At 44.1% G+C, this 23775-nt stretch overlaps 1 protein-coding gene across 1 annotated transcript in view; it reads left to right on the forward strand.

Annotated features, from left to right (window-relative positions):
* rho-5 (rhomboid-5) overlaps nt 1-23280 on the forward strand; it is a 37868-nt gene extending 14588 nt beyond the window's left edge. The window contains exons 4-15 of the mRNA XM_084604778.1: nt 799-975; nt 1470-1595; nt 2369-2647; nt 3719-3858; nt 4850-4961; nt 7167-7241; nt 7752-7913; nt 14887-15026; nt 15430-15664; nt 17004-17104; nt 17596-17749; nt 18290-23280. Coding sequence (XP_084460904.1) covers nt 799-975; nt 1470-1595; nt 2369-2647; nt 3719-3858; nt 4850-4961; nt 7167-7241; nt 7752-7913; nt 14887-15026; nt 15430-15664; nt 17004-17104; nt 17596-17749; nt 18290-18718 — 2130 coding nt within the window. The 3' untranslated portion in view covers nt 18719-23280. The remainder of the gene's footprint in view (nt 1-798; nt 976-1469; nt 1596-2368; nt 2648-3718; nt 3859-4849; nt 4962-7166; nt 7242-7751; nt 7914-14886; nt 15027-15429; nt 15665-17003; nt 17105-17595; nt 17750-18289) is intronic.
* The last annotated feature ends 495 nt before the right edge of the window (nt 23281-23775 follow it).

The raw sequence follows: 23775 nt of genomic DNA on the forward strand, positions 1-23775 counted from the left end.
TGGAAAGGCCCAGGCACCTTGGAGGCCATGGTTCATACGCAACGCTTGCCTGGCACGTACTGAGATGTGGTTGTTCTTCGTTCTCCGTTGTCATCTGCAGCAAACTGTACTTTTCTCATGAGCATAACTTGACATTGATAGAGATAATATACTGTTTTCACATTGTGACCCCCTTAATGGAGAGTGCTGTTGCTTTTAACAGCTGTGGCTATAACTGTGTAATAGAACCATACCACAGTGCCCTTGCAAACACTTCATTGTTTGATATGATTGTTCCTTGAATGCTAACACAAGACACAAGTAGTGAATATTCATCAAAATATTTGGTTCATATTCAATTCAGTTTTCTCTTTATTTGAGTTCTACTCAATTTTATTTTTATTTAATTTGTTTGCATTCGTTCCGGTAGCAAAGCTGCATCTGTATTTGATTTGGTTTGATGTGCTTAGAAAATTGCTATTTGCATACCCCTAGTCCTTAGTTCCCAAAAATGTGGCTAAAAGAAGGGTGAGGGATTGGAACTTGCATGGATTTAGTTGCTCAAAAAGACCGTAGAAGCACTCCCAAGGAAGCAAAGGGTTTCACGGAGTTAAATTTAAGAACTCCTGATTTAGTAGATCTGGGGTCCGGATTCCTATGCCTTTTTCTCTCGATAGGTGTTAAGGTCCAAGTTATTCGTCTTTAATTGTTCGTCATTCCTTTCATTGTTTTCCATTTTTTTCTCCTCCTTATTAGACCCTCCTATCTTCATTTAGCTCTCGGTTCTGCGTTCTGAAACACCTTGTTCGGAAACCACAGGAGCAGTACATGCGGTCCAAGGATTGGCACCTGTCGCACCTGCAGCCCCTGCGCGCAGACGACACCCAGGATGCGGCCGTCAGACGGACTGCCTCCGCGAGGGAGGCGATGGCGGGACCGTTTCACCGCGACCCAGTCTACAAGATGACGTGGGATGGCCTCGCCTTCCTCACAACGGTGAGGCCATGGATTGCCTTTCGAGGAACTGTTCCGACTCACACCTGGCGTGTATTTCTGGCTTTTGTTTGCACCTGGCTTTGTAAATAAGCTCATTTTGTTACTCTGCATAGCAGAGAAGCCTCTCTTCGTTAAGTCATGCTTCCTGCAGTGGAAATTTGCCGGAAAACCCCTCTTGACGCGAAGTGGTTAGGGCTGGTTTACCATTGCTATCTAGGAGTGAAATTCATGAAGGGGCAGAGAAAAAATTGAATTAAGCAAAAAAAAAATTTTAAAAGCCTCGCTACTGCATTGGAAGAGGTGTAATACCATAATGGCAAAGCTAAAGGATGTCATGTGCTTGTGTGTTGTATTAATGGCCGGGGAAGGTTGACCCAGTTCTTGGCATTTGTTTAAAATGCTTTTTAGTTTCACAAATAAGGGCCTGGCTTCTTACATGGCCTTACATTGCCACTGTTAACCAAGTATACGTACTGTGCATTGTTTTCTTACAGGATGTGCGAAAGCGACTTTCGGGTGGATCTCAGCTGACAAGGCGCGGTTCCCGGCGCAGCTTCATGCCTTCAACAGAGGACGTCAACGTCCCTGAAGCTGTACCTGAGGACGGCAGTCTGTCTCAGGTTCGTGCACTGTCCGTGCATTCGTGGCACACCCTGATGTTGCAGAGAGCTTAGAAAGTATGCCATTATGCCGTTGAGTACATATTGACCACGGTGGTGTGTCTTTGCGACATGCAGCATGCCCAGGGACAATTGTCTCATTGCCGCCCTGTAGAGCAGTACGAATCTTTTGTCCACCCTGATTCACTCAGGTTGTGCATTAGTAAAAAACCTTGTGCCACAGGGAAACGTGCGTGTGTGGTGGCTTGTGTGAGGTAGTCGAAATATGCGAGAGATGGCGCCCTTTTGCCTGACCGTGTGATAAATGTGCTGCAGGTCCCCTCACCCTTGCAACCTCTTCTGTCGCATTGACTAAGCTTATGTGTCTCACGTTCCGCAGTGCATTTTGAGACCTCTGTTGTTTATGTTTCTTACTCATGCCACCTCCATTACTTGAAGTAATAGAAAATCAGTGATCTTCATTACTCCCCTCCCCGAGAAAGCTACTACTCGTCTCACTGTTATTGCCACCCTGTATGTCCTTGTTTATGTGTTTGCTCTTAATTTTTCTTGTGATTCTAAGGAAAATAATTTTTTATTCATGTCGGTAATAGAGGCTCGAACTTCCACCAGTATATGTCTCTTCTTATCTTTAACTATCTGTATTTATCTTACCTTTATCTTTTCACTTGGGTTAGATTTTATTTCACTCTTGTATAGTGAGATCCCTTCATGGTACTAACAGGCAATAAATACCTCTTTTAATCTCACCATCTCCACTCCCTTGTTTCTAGCTGCCTCCACCATCGGACGAGCTGGTTGACGATGTGTTCTTTGACAAGACGCCTAGTGCCACGCCGTCGGTGTCGGCCGTGGCCACTGCGCCCGTCTGGCCAGCACCACGCACACCCATGGAACCTCAGTTGCGCTCGGCCGTCCACCCAATGATGGCCACGGCCGTGGCGCTGCCGGGCCACCGGAAGGAGTCCACCCGGTGGAAGAGGCCCGCTTCGGTCCACGAGGACGTCACGGACGGCCGCCTCTCTGTCGGCATGAATCGCATTGGTGATAAGGTGCGGCAGCATTTCTAGCAGCTTCCCGTGGCAGTGGCCTTTGATAATCCGCCCTGTCGACCAAAATTGAGTTAGTCATGGCATTGTTTGCCCTGGCTGCCGTTGCACCACTAAAAGCACCATCATCATTTGCTGATAGCATTGTATTGCAGCGGGAAAGGGTGCCTGCTGTCCTTGCCCTGTACACAAAAGCAAAGGTTGGCAGAAGTCATTGCAGTTATAGGGGTTGTCTATTTTTACGTATTATCTCCAGCTCCTTGCTCTCCCCAATACAATTAGGGCTTCATTAATACAACACGACAGGAGTCCGTGATATATCCAGTGTACTCTACAGTAGTAGTAGAGATGTCAGCTGAAAATTCTGACCAGATCCTTTTTTTTTTAACGTGCTTGACTACTCATACTTCGCGGAATTCTGACATGCTCCATAGAACTAATGTGTAAAGGTGGCTGCAATTTTTGATAACAATGCAAGTGATTGCTGACTGGTTCAGACCCCATTCCCACTCAGCATGCCACTGCCACCAATGGCCAAACCTTTGTAAAATGGGTACAGCAGAACATTGGTAATTCGGACTCCAAGGGGATAGAAAGTTTGACGAAATAAAGTGAAACTGAAGCTAGATGGAAGCCTCATAAATATTGAGTGTACATGGTTCACACAAGGCACCTCTTCGGCAAGGAGGCCGCTTTAATGAAAAGGTTCTTGCAAGCGTGCGATTATTCCATACGTGAATCTTTCCTTCTCTCTTTATTAAAAGTGGCATTGTGAATTTTGTCACCTTACTCTTCCACCCAGTCCCCTAATGGCCCCAATGGAGGCAATATGATGGAATGGTCTGACGGTGTTATTACAGGAAATTAACAATAGCCAAAGGTATTCAGACTGCCCCGTGGCCACTAGTCTGAAAAGTTACACGTGCGCTCTGTCATTGCAGTTTGACCTTGTTGGGTACGGCACAACGCCTCACTGTGATATGGCACTCCTGAGCTCACCCCTAGAGATGCGTTTGGTGCTTGCAACCCTTTGTGGTGGTGGTGTTGACAGGCAGATGTGATTGTCGCCCTCAGGTGCTTGACTGGTGCCTGGAGAACTCCGACCGGCGCCAGTACGGGATGGGCGTGGTGGGGAAGTTGCTACAGAGGAGCTTTCGACGCGACCGCATCACGCGCGATGTACGACAGCAGCTAGAGGACATCGAGGACCACAGGTATGCCAGCCTCTCTGCTCATGTTTTCTTTTTTTGTTTTCTATTTGGAATAAAGTTAAATAATTCTATAGGTACTGTAATATGCTTCCATATTTCTGGTGAAAAAACAGAAGGATGGTAATGGTAAATGACATCAGTGAACTGTATAAATGATGGATAAAAAAAGATTAGAATAATTCCAGAAGGAGTAGTGAACTTCAGAGGATGCAGGGTTTTATTTAGTGCTAATTTAAGGAGAGTTCTTTCGTTTTTATCTCATTGAGTACGCAGTGAAAGGGCTGGTTTCATTCTGGTTTTATTTTTCCTTCTCTCTCTCTGCTTTTTTTTTTTATTTGCGTGAGGTCATGAATCTTTTATTTTCTTCATCTGAGTTTCTCCTGAAATTGTGCAAGATAGTCAGCCCCCTCACATCAAGGGAAGTGAAATTAACGGACTGCTGAGCTATTTCGCCAGTCGCACATTCTTTAAATATTTTCAATGGAAAAAAGGTTTGTTGTGTCAGCAATTTGCTGAAGGGATTCTTTGGTGCAGGCCAGCATAGACACACAGAAACTTGAAACAGTGTGTGCTGTAGTAGGATACAGCAGTCAGCTAATCGCAGCTACAAAATTTGAGGCTCCAAATGTTGTTCTGCAAAAATTGAAGCTTTTTAGAGCAAGGAAGTTTCATTTGGTGGTTAATTCAGAGCACTTCTAGGATCCTAAAAAGTTGCCAAAAAGGAAATACTTTTATTTTTTATTAAAAATGACTGCAAAAATAGGAGGATGTGCAGGTAATGTGTTAGCCTCCGGGCCGGTAGCATTGTATATATGTAGATAGTTGTTTCTTTTGACAAGCAAATAGTAAAGGCACTCATTATGCAACTACGTATGAGAAATGGGAACTTCATTGCAAATATAAACAAAAAGAAATATAAACTGTTACATTGACCACAGAGCTGCCTCACAATGCATTGCTGTTGTTCTTTCCCCTACCACCGTGCTTTGTGCAGACCCTATTTCACTTACTGGGTGACCACAGTCCAAGTGCTCATCACCATCATCTCCTTGGCTGTGTACGGCTTTGGTCCCGTTGGCTTTCACAAGACACAAAGGACGAGCTTGGTGAGAGTGTTGCTCTGGCTTCCCTTATGTACAGTCTTTGTCAAAAATATAAATGGCTGAATGGTATCAGTTTTAGTTGTAAGCCCTGTGACTGTGCTCATAGCGCATCTCCCACGTTCGCAGTGTCAACTGTGATGACAAAAACCTTGTCCTCACCTTTCTCCAGCTTAGATATCCCAATAGGGTTTTCAGGAGCCTCGTTACGGGGTTCTGAAGCAAACCCCTTGGACCGTGTATTTTTGACAAAGACTGTACCCGTTACGCATGGTCACTTTCAGTTGGCAAAAAGTAGTGCCTTCAAGGTCCTCAGACTTGATCGAACTTGGAGGTGTGCTGGTTTACTTAGCAAAGGCGAACACTATAAGGCCCCTAACTTTCTGCGGTGGAATATTTGAAATTCCACAGGCTGGGAACAAGAAATTCAACAAGCTAAGAACAAAATATCTGAGAAATCCCATAGGAGGCATGAATGCTTCAAAATGCACTTCACATTATATTCAGAACTGTTAGTGGCAATCTTTTTTTGATCGAGGTCTTTAGGGTAGATGTAATCAGGGGGGACGGCTGCCTCACCAGGCTCCTTCAAAATACTCCGAGCAGAAGGGAAAGTAAAAGAAAAAGGCACACATAAATAGCAGCCGCTTTGGGCGAAAGAAAATAAGACTGTGAAAAAGAAGTCTAGACCAACAATATTTTCAAGTAGGATAACATGACCTTGCAGCACAGTGGCCTTGAGCTGGTTTCATGCTCTTTCTTAAGCTCACTTCATTCATATGGCAGTGAATGCTCTATATAGAATTATCCTCTCTCTGAAAGGCTGTTTTATTCATTGTTTTTTTGTAACAGATACAGTGAAAACTCGGTAATTCGAACCTCTATAATTTGAATTTTTGGGTAATTCGAACTACACTACTTATTTTGGCCAAGCTACATGAAGGTCTGTGTATAAAAAAGCCCGTTAAATTGAAAACGAGTCGGTTCTGCTATAGATAATTCAAACTACGCGCTGCCACATCTGTGTGGCCTGGCGCCCAGCACGTAGCCAAAGAAACCCCTCGGTGATAGGGAGGAATATTTAGAGGCTGCGCACGTCCGAAACAGGAGCAGAAGATGAAACCAGGTAAAACCTTGGAACAGTGGATAAAGCCTAAATGGCGCCATGATCGGCGCGGCGGCTGTAATTATAGCATAGCACCCATCCAAGCACAAGAAGTGGCAAAAGAAGGGAAAGCTGTGCAGTTTTTGTGGAGACTTCCTGGTTGGAAAAAGTTTATCCTGGTCCAAGGATCTAACCCATGGCCACTGCCTTTCTATGACAGTCCAGCATGCTAACCAGTTAAGTTAGCAAAAATGGTTAGCCTGTTTGAGATAGGATAATCGACTTCCTTATTTCAAATCAGCTCCATCTTGGACGGCTCCCTTCATCACATATATATAGTTTCTGTTGCTTCTGAAATTAGTGCTGCTCACATAGGGTGGACTTTATTGAACTTCCTCACCTCTGATCAGGGAGCTATGTGCTGCTGTGTCTTTATTGCGAGAAATTCTTTTTTTTATATATCTGCAAAAAAAAAAAAAAAAAAATCTTTTGCCTTAAGAATTTTTTCAGAAGGTGGGCCTTTTCCTTTTCAGTCTGGCACTATGCAGCCAGAAACACACTTCTTATGAGAGGCCTTTGCGACTGTAGAGTCCTTCGGTGCTCAATCAGCTCGATAGAATATTCACTCAAGGGCTGCTTGTTGGAGCCATTTATGTAGCAACACTCGGTTGGTCATTGACTGAGTATGGAGCATTTCAAAGGCCTTCAAAATGGCCACATGGCATGGATGCAGGAGGGGGGGGGCAGCATACTTTCTACATTCAGCCATTCTTTGTGCATTTAAGTGACGTGCTTCAAATTGTTTTGCAATGCGCATATATTTGAAACGGACTTCTCAAAAGCTTCAGCTGTAATGAATAGAGTGGGCCAGGTAGTTAAAAAGTAGCATTTAGGAGGCAACGAATTGTGTAACACACGGCAGCTCTTTAGGCTTTCGAATGCTCATTCGTGTTTCTGCGTGCCAACTCAGGGACATTGATTTGTTTGCTTGGAGTTCTTCCTCTGTCTAGGACATCTTTCTTTCGAGAGCCTTTCGTGGCAACTTATTGGTTCTTCCCCCTCGAGTGTCAACTGCACCTAACTTGTGCGGTGTCGTTACCCTACAGGTGATGGTGACAACGCTGACGCTGCAGCAAGTAGATTTCTATGAGCCGGACAACTTCTGGGTAGGACCCAGAGCGGTGAGTGCATTTTCCTTTCGATTTCACACTACTTGCTCAGCTTGCCTCTGCATGCATAGGTGCGCATTGCACCCTTTCATTATGCAACAGGGTTCACAGGTTTTAAGGGCAGAAAAGTCTTTATTGATCATATTTTAGAAATTTGTATCAATTGAGTAACTGCAAGCAGAAAACATTGTCCCTTGCAGAAAGGGTTTTTGCCGTACATGTACAGGCCGAATTTCTGCCCTGCAGTGTTTTTGCCATATGGGAACGGTACCCATCATGTGAATGAAATTTCACACCGTGCTGAAAATACACACTCACTAGAAGTTGCTTGCACCTCCTAAGAATTGCAAGAAATGTTGGGAAATTGCTCACGCTACATTCTTGTGGATTAAAAGAGAACTTCTACTGCAAGAGACAGTCAAAAGCTTAGAAACAATGGAACAGCAGGATTTCTTTCAGAAGCTTTCATGCCCACTACTGGTGTGGTGTTCTGACTACGTGTGACTTGTGTGGTGGTTGCAGGCGGACCTGGTTCATCTAGGGGCCAAGTTCACACCGTGCATGAGGAAGGATCGTCGCATTCACGACAGTATAGCCAAGGACCGGCGGAAAGAACGCAACACGGCCTGCTGTGTTCGCAACGACCGCTCGGGCTGCGTGCAGACCTCCCGCGACAAGTGTTCGGTCAGTTTGGTCTTTGGCTGAATTTGTGTGCCTTTTAACGCGAAAGCCTTTCTACGCTCATGGAACAAAATCCCATGCACGAGAGTTGTGCGCAAGAACTGTCTATTCCACGAGATTAGTTCTTGTCTAGCGTTCCTGCCATCTGCAATGCCACACTTGAACACGCGCCAAGGAACGCCACGTGACAAGAGTGATAGTGTACTGTTCAAACTCACAATTGCCAGAGAAAGTGTACAAATACTGCGCCTTTCCTTTCTTATAAACTAATTATAATTATATGTAGCACTGAGACGAACGCCGATAAGAGGGAAATGATAGGAGACGAAGGGTAGGTTTTCGCCATTCTCCTCTTTAAAGACATCTAAGAGACCATCTAATTTTTGTTTTTCTTGCGTGAATTGACTGCTTAGGCACAGCATGCGTGATATTTTAATGTGTGAGGCATAATAAAGGTGGATCAGGCATGGCATTGCTGGGCAGTAATGGTTGCACTATAGAAAGGTTTTGTGACCAGTGTGAACTGAATAGTTTGGTGAATCAAGTTGCACAACCTACCTAAGGATCTCGAGCTTTTGCAACAGAGGATCATGTTTCTCTGCTTCTGTGCCAAAAACAAAAAAGCAGTTGGCACCTTATTGAGCCATGCATGCTTTCATCGCTACGGCAACTGCGAACACCCCTGTGGGCTAGCCATTAATTTTTGACGGGTTTCAAGTCTTTAATTGAAATTGCTGACTGCGCTGCCGAAACTAAATCGGTAACTTTAAACATTGCATAGCTAACTTACTTTGTGTAATGCTGTGACCACTTAGGCATTCCACTGCGAATTTGCACTCAAATTTGATGGTCAGCTGAACCTGAACAAAAGAAAATGATGTTAGAAACAGCAGCACTGCCAACAGACAGCCAAATTTGATTTGCACAAGGATTAAACACTACAGACAAACAAGAAGATACAGAAATGTAAAAAGGGCAATACGTGCATTTCTTCCTAGCAGCTCTTCATCTAAAACATTAAGATCAGCTGTCTGAATTCTCCGCCTGTTTGTGCAGCCATGTTTTCATGCCCTTTTTGTCTGCTTCTTGAGTGGGCAATGAGATCTTAGTGCTGTTCACCACATAGCTCTTCTAAGGCCTTTGACTCAAGTATGACTTACTTGCACACACTTACTTTTGATTAGAGAGGAAGTTACTTTTCTCGATGCATTCTTTTACTGATAGCTGCACTTTCAGGAGCACTTCACCTGCGTAATGCGACCTAGTTCTGGATTTAGTAACCCGTGAATGAGTTTTCTGTCTTCATGGCGGAAGCTTTACAAGAGGCTTTCGGTAAGATAAACAGCATCACAGGCGGCGTCTTAGTATGTCGTGACTTAAGACGTTGAATTTGCTTGCTGACCAGCGATTGGCCTAAGAGGTGAGGAACACGTGGGTCACCCCTTCATGTGGGTAAAGTGTGAAAGTGTCTTTGTACTTTTTTTTAGTATTTATGTTGTGCTGCAGACTTCTCGCGTCAGAAACGGCTATTCCCATCAATTGAGAAATTAGTACTTGTTAATGTGCTGCATATGAACTCCTCTTGCATCAGTCTTGCATCCCTTGCCTTTTTGGAATTTGGTTTATGCGGTGTTGTACGTATGAACAAAAAGGCCTCATGCCTGTGTCGTTTAGGTACCAAGCAGAAAGGTCGAAAAAAGGGTCCTGTTGCATTTTTCCTGACAGCTGTGCTCTGTATGTAGTCCAGCCACTTGCATGCACCATGTTATGATGCAGCCTTTTAAGCAGCGTAACTTAGATGACTGCCCCAGTAGAACATCTGGCAATAATCTAAAATACTGCATGATTGCTTGCAAACTTTATTGACGAGAAATGAAAGATTTCACCAGCTGAGGTAGTCAGAGTCAGAGCTTTTGGATCATACCAGTTCGGAAACTCCGCTTCAAAACATGACTAGTTTTAATGCACACTTTTAGGGTGCCTATGGATTGTTGCGCCATCTAGCAGCGGTCAATAAAACGTTTCTGGTATTGCCGTCATTGCTTTCTGGAAATCACTTTTTTCTTTCTTTTCCATCTTGATTAATTCTAAGGCTGTTATTTCTAAGAATGTTTGCACTGCAACTCTTCAACTAATTTTATTTTCCTGATAATTGTGCATTTATCAGTAATATGAAAGTTTTCAACATTTAAGGGCCACAGCTGCCGCCATTGTTTGTAAACGCTTAAATTTTGACCAATCAAAACCGCCATTTTTTGACACATGAGTCCTATGGGAAGCTTTGCAGCTGGTGATATATTAAAGAGCTCTTATTAGCATCAATCAAAACTATTCCTGACCTGTTCATGCAAGCAAGAAAGAGTTCACCTTTCGAGGAGGTTGATGCAAATGGCAGAGGTACATTACGAACTTATCATTTTCTTGTTAAAATGTGTGTTGCCCCAAAATAGGATTAGCTGTCTCTCTTTTTTTTTTTTTTTTAAAGCATCAAATACTGGCACCTAAAGCATTGGAACCATTTATAGATATTGACGCTGTGCTCGGAAACAAGTGCAGAAATTTTGTATGCGTGGAAAAATGACCTCCAATTTCAAAAGCAAACCAGAGATGCAAAGAAGAAAGTGGAAAGTGAGTTCCACCAGGAGAGCCTTGAAGCTGTCCGTGTGCATTCTTTAATGTGGTGCTCCGTGTTGCCTATAACTCACTTTGTGTCTCTCTTTCTCTCTCCTTCTCTTTTCCTTTTTGTCCTGTCCTGGCACACTGGTGGCTCCCTTCGACTCCCGTCCCCTGTTCCTTTTCCCCAAACTCTCCCTTGACACCTTCTTTTACACCCTTGATGCTGCCCCCTTACACCCTTTTTGGCCTCCTATGACACCAACCGTCATCAAATCCCTCTTTCCTTCCAATTGCCTTCCTCGTCCTATGCTGCTGCTGTTAGACACGAGGAATTATGGCTGGGGTAGGCAAACGTTTTCTGTTACATCTCTGTGTTGCTCCAGGGGTGCACAGATGGGTTTTTCTAGTGAGAGCTGTGAAACTGCCTAGTGTTTTCAACTTTCTTGTAGCAGGAGGCGTTATTTCGCACCTTTCTTCATAGCATCAGAGCATTCTTGAGCCTTGTGCTACGTATTCTGAATTGTCTGTATGTTGAGGAGGCATCCCAGCTATTGCGGCCATACTTGTAGCCTGGCAAATTGTGAGTGCCATGCAACAGACATTTATTGTTCTCTTTTTTTATATATATAATTCTTATTTGAAACTTTGTTTCATGCGAAATCTGTGCACCCCAGTGAGCCCTTGCAGTGCCGTCTTCAGTGCTGATTAACGTGCTTGGCTTGTTTGAGTGCTTACTGACGCTGCCTGCTTGCATGGGCTGTTTGTGTACTTGTGCTTGACGTGCTGGCTTTTCCATCCTTGCCCACTTCTCAGCGGAGCCAAAGTGCTGGCGCTCGAAATTATGCTATTCATACAACTCTAAGACGAACTCAATACGCTGACCAAAAGTCTCATAGAAGAAAAACCTAATGTTTTGAGGCCGGCTTGGCTCCTTCTTCAGAGGCATCTGGATAAGGACAAGATACTCACATTTAAGCCTTCATCCAGTCTACTGCCACAGTTCCAGGAAAACGGTCATCACCATGTCAGTTGCTAGAGTGTAGGCACGTGGATGTTGTGTGCAAAGCGAATGGCTGTGGAGTGATAGAGAAGAAACCTTGCTACACGGTGAAGGCTGTGTAAGTGCGCAGGTGGTAGGCAACCATGACGCCTGTGAGGCTGCCTGTTACCAGTGTGTATAGTGGTAAGTTTTAGAGGAGGAAATTCTTTTTTTATTGATATTAGCCTCAATCAACGTGTTAAGCTATGAAAAAAGAAAATTACGAGACAAATTTGCAACTAACAAAAAAACGAAATGCATAAAAACATCTATGTTTATTCACGCAGGTAACATTAGAAAAGTTAAAAGTTATGTTTTCTGTGAGAGGGACTTGTGAACGTCATGCCAGCGGGCAAAGCAGTGCAAGGGTTGACACCCAGCACTCCTGTGGCACAAGGCATAACTCTCTGCATGGCTGCCAGCAATTGATCCTTCCTGAAACACGCTGGCACCCTGCAGATAAGTGATGTGGCCTTAAGAACACGCAGGCTATCTTAGGTCAGCACGCAGCAGCCATGAAACGATTGAGACAAGGAAGATCAGCAGATGCCTGTTGGCATTTGGGCCGGTTTAATGCTGTTTCGCTGTCTCCTGTGTCACTGCTACTGTTGTCTTCGATAGAGCAGTGGCCTGCTACTCTGGCAAACAATGTGTGCCTGTCACCTGACCCAAGGCCGGAGGGGATTTCAATCTCACCACACTGCGGGAAAATGAAACAGAAAAACAAAAGTTTGGATTGAGGAATGGTGCACAATTTTTAGTTCATTTTTCTCTTCTTTAGGTGCTAGACATAGGTCAACATACTTGAAGAAAGACAGAGAACCTGTTTTTGCTGAGAATAATAATTCGATGCTCTTATTAACCAACAAGCTCTACAGTACCGGCATATACAGAACACATTCAGGAACGTGGATTGGTCTCAAGGTTGCCTACCACTTTCGTGCTTAGCACACACATTCAGCGAAATGTTAAGGTTTCTTACCCGCCATCCTGTGATCAGGCCTTGTGCTCATGCAATTCCCCCCTACCCTGACTGCAGTGATGCCCCCTCCCCCCATTATTCTCAGAACAGCAGCTAAAATTGCAACCTCTTGTACCCGACCCACCAACCCTGAAGAAGGGGCCACGCTGGTCTCGAAATGGGTTTCTCCTGATTCGGATTTTGGTTGGAGTATATTATGCTCTCTCCTGTCTAATTCACCTCCTCACCAGACAGATTACTGTCAAAACGCCCACGTTAGATTTAAGCAAATACTAATGCAGCAAATGATCGGGTCAGCAGGGCAAAAAAAAGCAACAACAAAAAAAAGTTTAAAATTTAGGTAGTCTCAATTTGTGTGGGCATTTTGCCGCTATGTACATCATGACCTAAGATGTCGTAACAGAGGTGCCAATATTGCAGTGCAGGTAGAAATGTTTACAGTTCCATTAATGGGGATACTTCATAAACACTGCACAAATTTTCACTTATGCCGCCTTTAATGTTTTTAAGTGTTGCTCAGGGCACAGTCAGATGAATTTTATGTTGGCTCTTTTTCTTTGCAAGCAGGATATCTGAAATATTTGTACAAATGAATAGAACAAATTTTGAGGCTGTATTCATTAAAGTAAATCAATACTCATTAGTGCACAGTTTTTGTAATCCATCACTGCAGTCCTTAATTGAGACATGGAACCATCCAATATGCTTAGGGGCTCAGTGTGTTAGCGGCCACTGCATACACCTTAGATGGAACCCTCAGTATTGGAAAGACTGTGCACACTTATTTTGTGGGGCTTAATATGTTTAGGCACACCCTAATTCTTTAGTGGGCGTAGTAATGTGTTCATAACATGGTTGCAGTATTGGCTTTATTCCATATTTGAGTGCATTTCATCACAACAAAGTGTGGCTGTAACATTTAAGCTTCTTTAGCACTTTCTTAGAGCTTAGTGATTGTGATGGGAAATATGCTTGCTAGCTGTAACCGCTATTGCATTACACGTGTTGTAGCAAAACCCTTGTCGCAGAAACTTACACAAATGCATTCTAGTAGGCAATCTTTCAATATGCAGAGCTCAGTAAGTTGCGATGATTTAGTCATAAATACAAGTCTCAAATAAATTTTTCATTTTCATAATATTGCTGCTCGAGTCATTCTTATGCAAGCATTCATAAACTTCACATGGTTCATTTATTTTTAAGCTTTAGAAGACTCAAAATTATGCACCTAGAGAGATTGCAATACCTTCTGTTGAATCTATGCGAGAAGTTATGGCTGTTACAGAATAGGCGAGACTATAAATATATATAGTACTGGTTTTTCTATATTACCCAGCATTTTCTGCAAGTTTTGTGCCATTTCACTTGGGTTTCTAAACAATTTTTTCTTCTTTTCTGTTTTGTCTGCTTTTTTGTTTATTGTCAGGCCACTGACCACTTCTTTGACCTTTCTGTTTAGTTCCTGCACATTGATAGCATGGAGTAGTTTTTCTAATGCTCTTATCTGGCTGGATTCACTGTCATGAACTAAGGTTTTGGTTGCATTGATTTGTGTGCATTTGTTTATGCGGATTAATTTGTGTGTTGCTTTGTTTGCATTGATTTTACACAACAGCTGGTGACTAAACTTTGTGTCCCAACCATGGATGCTGCTCAGTGGATTGTGCCAAAGCATTCGGCTCTTTAGCCTGGCTCTAAGTATTGTATACAAAACTGACTTGCATATTAACAGTAATCTGTTTTTATTTTTTTTTTTGTTCTTATGTTATTTGTTTAGAAATACTTGTGCATCCTATGAGCAATGTTTTATTATACTATTAGGTTTATTTTACATTGTATTGCATTATACTTGTATATTTGTTGTGCAGAAGCAAAGGGCCTTTTTGGCAGTCATATTTCTTGAAGTCGAATTTATTCTGAAGTGTTAAGAACTACTCTTATCTCTTCTAGCTTTTTGTTTGCATGTGCAGAGGATAATCATAAACTTCAAGAAGTTCACTGAAGTTACTTTTTACATCAAGAAAATAGCTTTTCAGTAAAAGGTGTGCTAAAATTTCTTTTGTTCTGTCGATTTCTGTCCGTAAATATGTTTTGAAGATTGCTCTTCATTGGTAGTCGTTAAGAAATGGTGCCTCTAAAGAAAAACTGCTTCTTGCACATTAAAGGGTGATGTAGATAGTTTATATATTTAATTTGTTAAGTAAAAAACTGCAAGCTTCATGGAGATCATCTTTCTGTCTATGTTGCTCTATTTTTTCCTTTTTTTTTAACATGTTGGAATAAGCAGAGCTAGAACTTGCATGAGAAGTGGGAACTGATTCTTACTTTGTGGCCCACAGGAAGTGATTTCGACATGGAGGAAGTGGAACGTTAGCCAGCCTGGACCACCACGCTGGGTAGCGGACCCATCAGCCGTCGGGCAGGACCGAGGCATGACTCAGCGCCGCCTGTCAGGCTCCGTCTGTGGTCAGGACCCAAGGTCAGAGTTCTTGACCACCTTGTCGGGCGGCCTCATTCTGCATTCATAGAGCAAAAAAAAAAAAAAATGCGAGCAGCATGAAGAAAGTAACACGTGTCGCTGAAATTTTTGTGTCCATAAGCAGTATCTCAGTGTATTGGGCCTTGTATAATAATATAAGCTGCAGCGTTCCCATATCAAGCATCGAATGCCTAAAGGTGATGCTTTGTATATTTTCAGGAATTCTACAGAACTGGAAAACGCTTTCATGATGTTCTCTTGAGACTGTAGCGCGCGTGATGTGATCCCTTTTTTTTTTTTTCCAGTGCCATGTGGTTGTGAGCAAGTGTAGGCAGCTAAATGTTGTCTTTCAATGAAATGTTGTTGTGGACAAAGTTTCGTGACACAGAGGCGCTCTGCGCAGGTACTGTGAGGAGCCTGCCTCTGTGTTTCCATTCGAGTGGCCCGACGACATCACCAAGTGGCCCGTGTGTCGCCGCTCGCACGCCAGCCGCAAGGTGCCCGACGCGCACATGTCGTGCGAGGTGGTCGGCCGGCCCTGCTGCATTGGCGTGTATGGCGAGTGCCACATCACCACCCGCGACTACTGCGACTTTGTCGGCGGGTTCTTTCACGAGGAGGCTGCCCTCTGCTCACAGGTCAGCCACTCCTCCCTGTTGCCATTTGGAGGGCGGCACTCTGCTCTGTCAGTTCAGTTCAGTCGTTCAGTCGTGTCCGACTCTTCGTGACCTTATGGACCATGTCACGCCACGCTTTCCGGTCTCTCACTATCTTCTTAACATCACATAGCTTCATCTGCAATGCCTCGAGAATGCCATCTAACCATCGCGTTCGCTGCCTACCCCTTCTCCGGCGACCCTCAACCTTTCCCAACATCAAATCTTTCTCCAGCGACACCTCTCTTCTCATCAGATGACCAAAGTAGCTGCTCTGTATCCTGATTCAAAGCCTGGTAGGCAAAAACAAGAAATATTAGTTATGGTTTAGCTTGTGGTTAAACCTGGAGTTGTGCGAGAGTGATCTGCATGGCTCCGCTTAGGTTTGGCTTGAAAGTAAAGACATGGCTTTTGCACATAGTAATTACTCTGTGGTTTCAGCTTTATTCATGCCATAGGAAAATCACTTGACATATGAGCACCCGTTGCCTCTCGTCGTTGACCATTCTAATTCGAGCGTAAAAGACTTCTAATGGTATGGCATCGTCTCTACGTCGAACTCCGGGACACACCGCCGTCACAACGTTCGAACGAACCTTCTGTCCTAGCAACTCACTGTTGTCGTTCGCCTCTACTAGCTACTGAGTTATCTATCTTCTTCTTCTTCTTTATTTTCGTTTTTGCACAGGTGCGTGCTCCTCGAACAGGCGTGGACAGGCACGGCAAAATGGCGAGACTGTGGCCAATGTAGCTCTCACTACAAAAAAAGACCGACAGTCACAGCGTGTGTGTAACTTGAGGTTCAGTGACAGCTATTTGCTGTTCTAAATTGGACACTTGTCATGCTGTTTAGTGATGCTGTCCATGCACAGGGGAGCAAAAGGTGCGAGCACTAAATTATGCTGCTGCATGCAGAGGGTGCCACAAAACCGTGGTGTGGTGGGCAATGACACTGAACTTTGCCTTTGGCTACTCTTTCATGTTATGCGAACACCACAGAACTAGGAAACAACTGCCACTGTAATAAAACAGCAGCAAAACCTGCTTTCCTGTGAACATGAAAAAATATGGATGCTGCTATTACAGTTTCGTGTCGCGGCTGTGGAAGAATGTTGCCATAAAGAGAGCCGAATGCTCACCAAAAAGCAGTCTGAGGCGATGCCAACTGGCAGTGTAGCAGTTGACCACCAAATGCATGCGTGCATTGCCTTTGGCCATAGTCAGGTTGTCAACGACTCCAGCTCTTGTTGAGAACTGAATGTGTGGTGGTAGGCTTTCCTGTGCTGCTTGTGTCATAGTTGGCATGGGGCTGAACATGCAGGTTTCCTGCCTGAACGACGTGTGCGGCATGATTCCATTCGTCAACCCTGAAGTGCCTGACCAGTTCTACCGGTTGTGGACTTCGCTGTTCCTCCACGCAGGGTGCGTAGAAAGTTTGCTTCACTAAATTTTCTTATGGAATGCTGACATGCTTAGTCTTTTTAGAGGTGAAAACGCAGCAACGTAATGTTCTCCTGCTGCATAAATTCAGCAAAGATGAAAGCGTTACAAACGGCTTCTCCAGGCACGGCTGTTGTGAGAAAGTTGAACTAAAGGCTACAGTAAATGAAGTTTTCTTCAAAGCAAATAGCATTTTTACACATTGTGACATTTTTGTGGTTACTGAACTCCCCTTGCAGTATTACATTTCTTTTTTTACATTGGCCCAGATGTATTCTGTTGTGTAACTGAACCAATTCTTTAGCAAGCTTGATCAGTATTCAAAGAGTATTCCAGATTGAATAAGCATTAAAAGGTAAGCTTTGCATGTGGAAATGGCAGAGTGCAGTGTTCTGTGCAGCACTTGAAAGCCTGCCAGTCTCTGTCATTGTGTTGGCGTGCAAGAAAGCTGACTTCCATCCACTTTCTTTCAGGATCTTCCACCTGTCAATAACTGTGATAGTGCAGCTGTTTGTGATGCGTGACCTGGAGAAACTGGCGGGCCCCGTGCGCACAGCGGTTATCTACATGTGCTCCGGTGTTGCTGGCAACCTGGCCAGTGCCATATTTGTTCCCTACAGGGCCGAGGTGAGCCACTTGTTTCCGCTCTGCTTAACGCTGTTGTGTTGCACGTACACTGAGAACAGCCAGTTTAATGTTCATTCGGTACCAGTTACTGCTGGGAAATTCAGAGCTGGATATGGAGTATCTACTATATGCCACTTGACTCAAGTTTGTGAGCTGGACGAACAGGCTAAGCAGAGGCCTCATAAGCTGGAAGAGGTCAGGAAATGAAATATAACATTGCCAGTACCAATTGTTTTTATGTGTAAACTGTGATGGCGTCTATTAATTTTTTGTTTTGTGAATCTCACCGTCTGTACCACAGTCCCACGCACTTGTGGGCAGTGACTGTGAAGTTTCTAATTCTCTTGATGGCACCTACCTTAGAATGCGACACTCGGTCAAAATAACCAGCTTCAGTTCTTTCGCAGTAGCTCTTTAGGGGGCACTAGTATATGAAGTGTTGCTACGACAGAACATTTGCTGGAGGTAACCTTAAGGCTAGTGCCACCTGTAGCCAGCAGCTACCGTTGCCTCAATTTCGTTGCCATGACCATCCCGCAGGTGGGTCCGGCGGGCTCCCAGTTCGGCCTGCTGGCATGCCTGTTTGTCGAGGTGATCCACTGCTGGCAGATGCTGAAGCGGCCCAGTGCGGCCCTGCTCAAGCTCGGCGCGGGCGCCGCTGTGCTCTTCCTGCTCGGCCTGCTGCCCTGGGTGGACAACTACGCGCACGTGTTTGGCTTTGTGTTCGGCTTCCTGCTGTCGTACGCGTTGCTGCCGTACGTGTCGTTTGGCAGCTATGACCGGACGGCAAAGGTGGCGCTCATCTGGGCCTGCCTCATCGTGTCAGTGGCACTGTTTGTGGGGCTCGTGCTGCTCTTCTACGTGCACCCCATCTACGAGTGCTCTTTCTGTCACTATCTCAACTGCCTGCCCCTCACCCGGGACCTCTGCGACAGCCACCGCATAAACATCACCCGACAGGACACGTGATCACGGCCCCCTCGTTCTCCTTCGTTTGTTGCATCACCGCCGCAGCTGGCGATGAGGTTTACCGCGACCCTGCGTGTTCGCCGGAGCATGCGTTCGGACTGAGTGTGGCAGTGGTCTTGCACCGGGGTGCACCACTGAGGCCATAGTGTGAAAACGGGGCCCACACGACAGAGCACTCAAGCAGCAACTCACCTGACAATGGTCAATGGAAGTGCGCATGGGATGTCCCATCTCTCCCTGCCGGGCATGGGCTTTGGTGCACCAGTATGGCAAAAGCATTGTAGGGAATAGGAAAGGTGCCCGCCTGCTGTCAGATTTCCAGTCACCGTAAGCGTCTCATACAATCGAGGCACTCTGGGAATGAATTGTGACCATTTGGACATGGTTTTTACTGCACGAAGATGAGAAACAGCCAAACAGTCTTGATTCAATTTGAAGGTGATCAGTTGTTTTTTTTTCTCCTTCTTTCTCTTAACCTGAAGGGGCTAAAATGCTCCATTATCGCAGCATATTTAATGAAAAAAATTAGTAAATATATGTCAGGTTATGTCGCCCTCCTCCGTCTTGAACTGTCAATTTTGTCCACTCATACTCAGTAGAGTCCTACTGAGTCCTCAGTAGAGTATGCCTGTGTTTGAACGGTCCGCATACAGCTGGTCACCCTTGAATTGGTCTAGACTGTGCATTCTGGTGACAGAAGAGCTACGGGCACTACCTGCCTAGATAGTGCAGAGATGATCTGCTTGCCATGCCTGCAGATTTTCGGTTTAGCTTTGTTCGACAAGGCCATGTGGCCATCGAGCCTAAGAGGACTGTTTCGGTGGAAACGAGAGAAACTGGTGTGAAGCTTGGGAGCAGTCAGGAGAAGTGTTCACAGGTACGTTTGGATGCTAGCAATTGTTTCCTTGCCCTCGAGCAGAATTGCTGTGACACGAAGGAGTGGTATTGTTGCCAGAAGGTAGGGAGAGGTGTTTGGCCATTCTTTGTTTTAAGGCGGAGATGGCAGAGGGTGCAAGTTGGTCACAAGCTGGAGAGCACTGTCGGTGAGTTTGTTCAGACAGGGGTTATTCAAATCCCAAAGAGGAGGAACAGCAGTTTGCACTTTGTGTTCAGTATTCCAGTTTGAATGAGAAATGCCGCGAGAAAGTCTTGGCAGACCGGTGTCACAACTTAGCAGTGTTGTAACTAGTTTTCCACCAGCATCCGCGACTGACAGGGTTGCATTCCAGACTGTTGAATAAGACAGGCAGTGATGGGATCTGTGGTGTTGCTGTTGTTTACGCAGTGTGCGCAGTGTGTGGTGGTGAGTCTGCAAAATGGATGGTGTTGTTGTTTTCGTGGACATTTTCCGTTGCTTTCTACTTTCAAGGAACTGTTGTTTATGAAACTGACGGGAACCACATGAGTTGACAAGGATAGGGAAAGAAACAAACCCCTTCCTCACACTTCTGCTGCTTCGCGGAGGGTTAGTCAAGCTAGAACAATGCGTGACCTGTTGTTGAGGTCCCGAAGTGAGGGAAGTGCTTTTGATGTTGAAGACGATGATGCAATTCGTCTTCCAGAAAAAAAAAACGCCATCCAGCAGTTAACCTCAGTGAGAGCAATTGTTTCTCGGTGTATGGGTGCGTGTGAGACGGGACTTGTTGCTGTGTTCCTCGCTGGGACATGTGTCTCTGTGCAAAGATACTTGCCTGCAACTTTGTGTTTTGTGGTTGAGAAGGAAGTATTTAAATCTCCCCTCTGCCTGTCTGCTCCGTTTCTCTTTTCTTTTTTTGTGCATGTGTGTGTAATTGTGCGGAGTGGACGATTGTAGTAGAGGAGGTGAATTGGTGCTTTTTTTTTTTTTCTACTATACATTTCTAGTTTCCTTCTGTTTTGTCTTGCTGCGAATGTTTTTATCAGACTTGTGATTGACAAGTTAGCCGCTGTATTCTAACTGGTTCTTGGAGAGAGTGTAGCTCTTTTGTTGATAATAATGAGCTGACATCGACGTGTTCTATGTTGCGTGATTGCTTGCCGAATACCTATCAGTTTTGCGGGAGACAATAATGTGCATTACACGGGGATTATAATTATTGAGCCTGCCATTTTGATTTTTATCCTCCTGATGTGGATAAACAACTCTTTTTACTTTTCTTCTTTGATAATAACTTTTACTCTTTATTACAATAATTTGCAAGCAAATTGTAACTGCTCTTTTTTTCTTTATCTATCTATACAAATATTGAGAAGAATTTTATACAGCATTAAGTGTCAAATTAGGTCACAGGAGTGCGATTGTTTGCATTATTGTTTATAGTGTAGTTGTGATATAGTTTATTTTTAGTTATGCTATCATCTTTTAGATGTTTATATAGAACTTTTTTTCTGTTCAGTCTAGTCAGACAACGATTCTATAATTCCGTAGATTAATATGGCATTGTTTTGAGCATCAGTATGAACGGCCAGTCTTTTTTGTGTGGTTGGGTCGAGCTTTATTTTTAGACATGGAATTAAAAAAAGCCTTAACACATTTTCACTTTGCCAAGAGCAAATTTTATAGCTATTGTCATCCCATTTCATTGTTGATGCAATAGTTTTGACTCGTAATCATTGTCGCATTGAGAGCAACCAGGAATCAGTTTGGATTTTCTCCTTTGTGTGGCTTATTTAGCCTTGCATATGAAGCCCTTTTAGTTAGGATGGAGTAACTACTTGTAACTACTTATCTGCAGCCCTGCTTAAGTTGTTGAAATTGCTGGTTTTCAGCTCGAATGTTGAGGCATCTGCAGTCGTACCACAAATTCCTCACGCACAAATGTGTTCAAATTTCCCTAATTCTGTGTTTACTTGTGGTCTGTGAAATTTGTGCTCCTTTTGGGAAACCTTTTCGTTTATGGGTCGTGCAATTTTAGTTTTACTTTTTTTAGCCACTGGTCATCATTGCGATGTTTTGATCAGTATGGTACGGGATGCTGTTTCGATAAATGGTTTTGCTGTTCACTCATTTTGATTATTTGACACGCAACCATAGCAGCTTTTGGGACGTTGACTAATATACATGGCTTATTTGCAAGAACAAACCATAGCCAAATGTAACCTTGCCCAAAGTTAACATCCTGATGTTTGATATGCGAGATGTTTGAGGTCAAGCGAGCACATGGTTTAATCAGCAGGGATTACATTGCTGCCGCAGATTGCACTGCAGTGCTGCCACTTGGTGGCGAGATTATATTTCGCAACAATAAATATCTTAGTTTTCTGGTGTCAGTAATATTAGTAAAATTATGTTAGGAATGTTTCTTGTTTCCCGGTATGATTTGTTTACCTGCGTAACAATATCTGGACTTGACAGTATACCAAGCGTAATACAAAATGTCACAAATACAGATACACATGTGACCTGCGCTCTTTATGATGGTTGTGCCCCTTGCTGTGAGATTGTTGAAATTATATCCATGCCATGTTTGTTTATCGTTATTATGCATGCAGGCACTGCGTGGTGTACAGAATTCAAAGGTGTTTGTGACAAGGCCTTGTTGCAGGCTTATGGTAGTTTAAATACAAGACTTGCGAAATGGAGACCATTCTTTTATGCGTATATTCTTCTTGCAGCATGAGCCTGAGGAGATCTTTTTTAAGGTTGCAGAATGATTTTCATCACATTATTTTGTTGTGCAATAGCGGCGTCGGGCTAGTATCACAGTGAATAGGCTTTGTGGACTGGCATTGTTTTAAGAGAATTTTGAAACAATCAGTAAAGGAACTCTTCATGGTAGTCCCTTTGATAAAACTTGCAGCTGCATGAATAAAAGGGCCTCAACCTGCCGACCAACCTCCTCCCCATATGCCTGCTTGCCAGTAATCTTTTGTTACTTTTTATTGTTCCACTGTTGCTTCATACCAGTGACGTGCCAGGGAAGCTGTTGTTGTGATTGGCTCTTGGAGCACGAATGCAGAGACAACAATGTTTATGTTCGCCTTGGATTCTTTTTTTTTCTAATGATTGTGAGGAAACAGTGTTCAAAGAGGAATGGGGAGCTAGAAAAGAAGCTGTTTTTTTTTTCTCTGTCGCATGAATGGGATGCGTGGTGGGTGGTTGGGAGTGTATAAAGCATGTACACAGTGTAAATAGTGAACCGACGTAACTAACCAAAGCAAGAAAAAAAAAAGAACCTTTCCCCCTATCCCACCATCCCACAAAGGCACACCAAGGCAACATGACGACCGCCGGTTGGCGTGCCAAGGAAGCAACACGGACGACAAGACTGCGTTGGCGAACGTTTTTTTACCTTTCTATGTACACGTGACGGCAAGGAGGCGTGTTGCACTTGTTGCCTAACAGTGACGATGACCTGCACTGATGATGATGACTGCGTGTATTTTTTTCCCTCCCTGTTGTCTGGCTGTGTACTGGCGATTGCTAGCAACAACAAAAATATTGGGCAGAGGTAAAATTGCGATGCTGGTGAAAAAAAAAAAACACTACTCCCTCTTCCCCAAAACCGCCTCTCTCTCTCCTGAGAAATTGTTCTCGGTTGTAATAAATATATTTTAATAAATGCACACAATTCAAAGCAGCACTGGTGACTTTGGGCCCTCGTGTGTCATTATTTGAATGTTACTGTCCTTCCGTAAGTAATTGGTTCACAGGAAAGGAAAAGCGCAGTATCTGTCACACTTGTTCTGCGGACACCTGGGCCATGCCATAAGGGAAGGGAGAAAGGTAGGAGTGAAGGTGGAGAGAAAGGGAGGCTGTAGCGGAGGCCTCCGAAGTAATGTCGACCACCTGGGGATCTTCAGCGTGCACGAGTAAGAATTTCATTCACTTGGATGTGGTGGTAATATCAACTGTCAGAAAGTGTTCAACCAAGAGTGCCTTAAAGCATTCACAGACACCATAAAAGTATCTAACGGTATGTTTCTTCTACTTGGTCAAACATTGTTGCTCTTTTGAGAAACTGATACAGAACAGAAAATGACATAAAACACGGGTTTGCGACCTGTGTTTCGTGTCATTTTCTGTTTTGTGTCCAAGTTTTCAAATAGCGCTTTATATCGGATTACTGAGGTGTGAG

This window comes from Amblyomma maculatum, chromosome 5 (genome assembly GCF_055883805.1).
Source record: "Amblyomma maculatum isolate TAMU_Amacu chromosome 5, ASM5588380v1, whole genome shotgun sequence".
NCBI lineage: Eukaryota > Metazoa > Arthropoda > Arachnida > Ixodida > Ixodidae > Amblyomma > Amblyomma maculatum.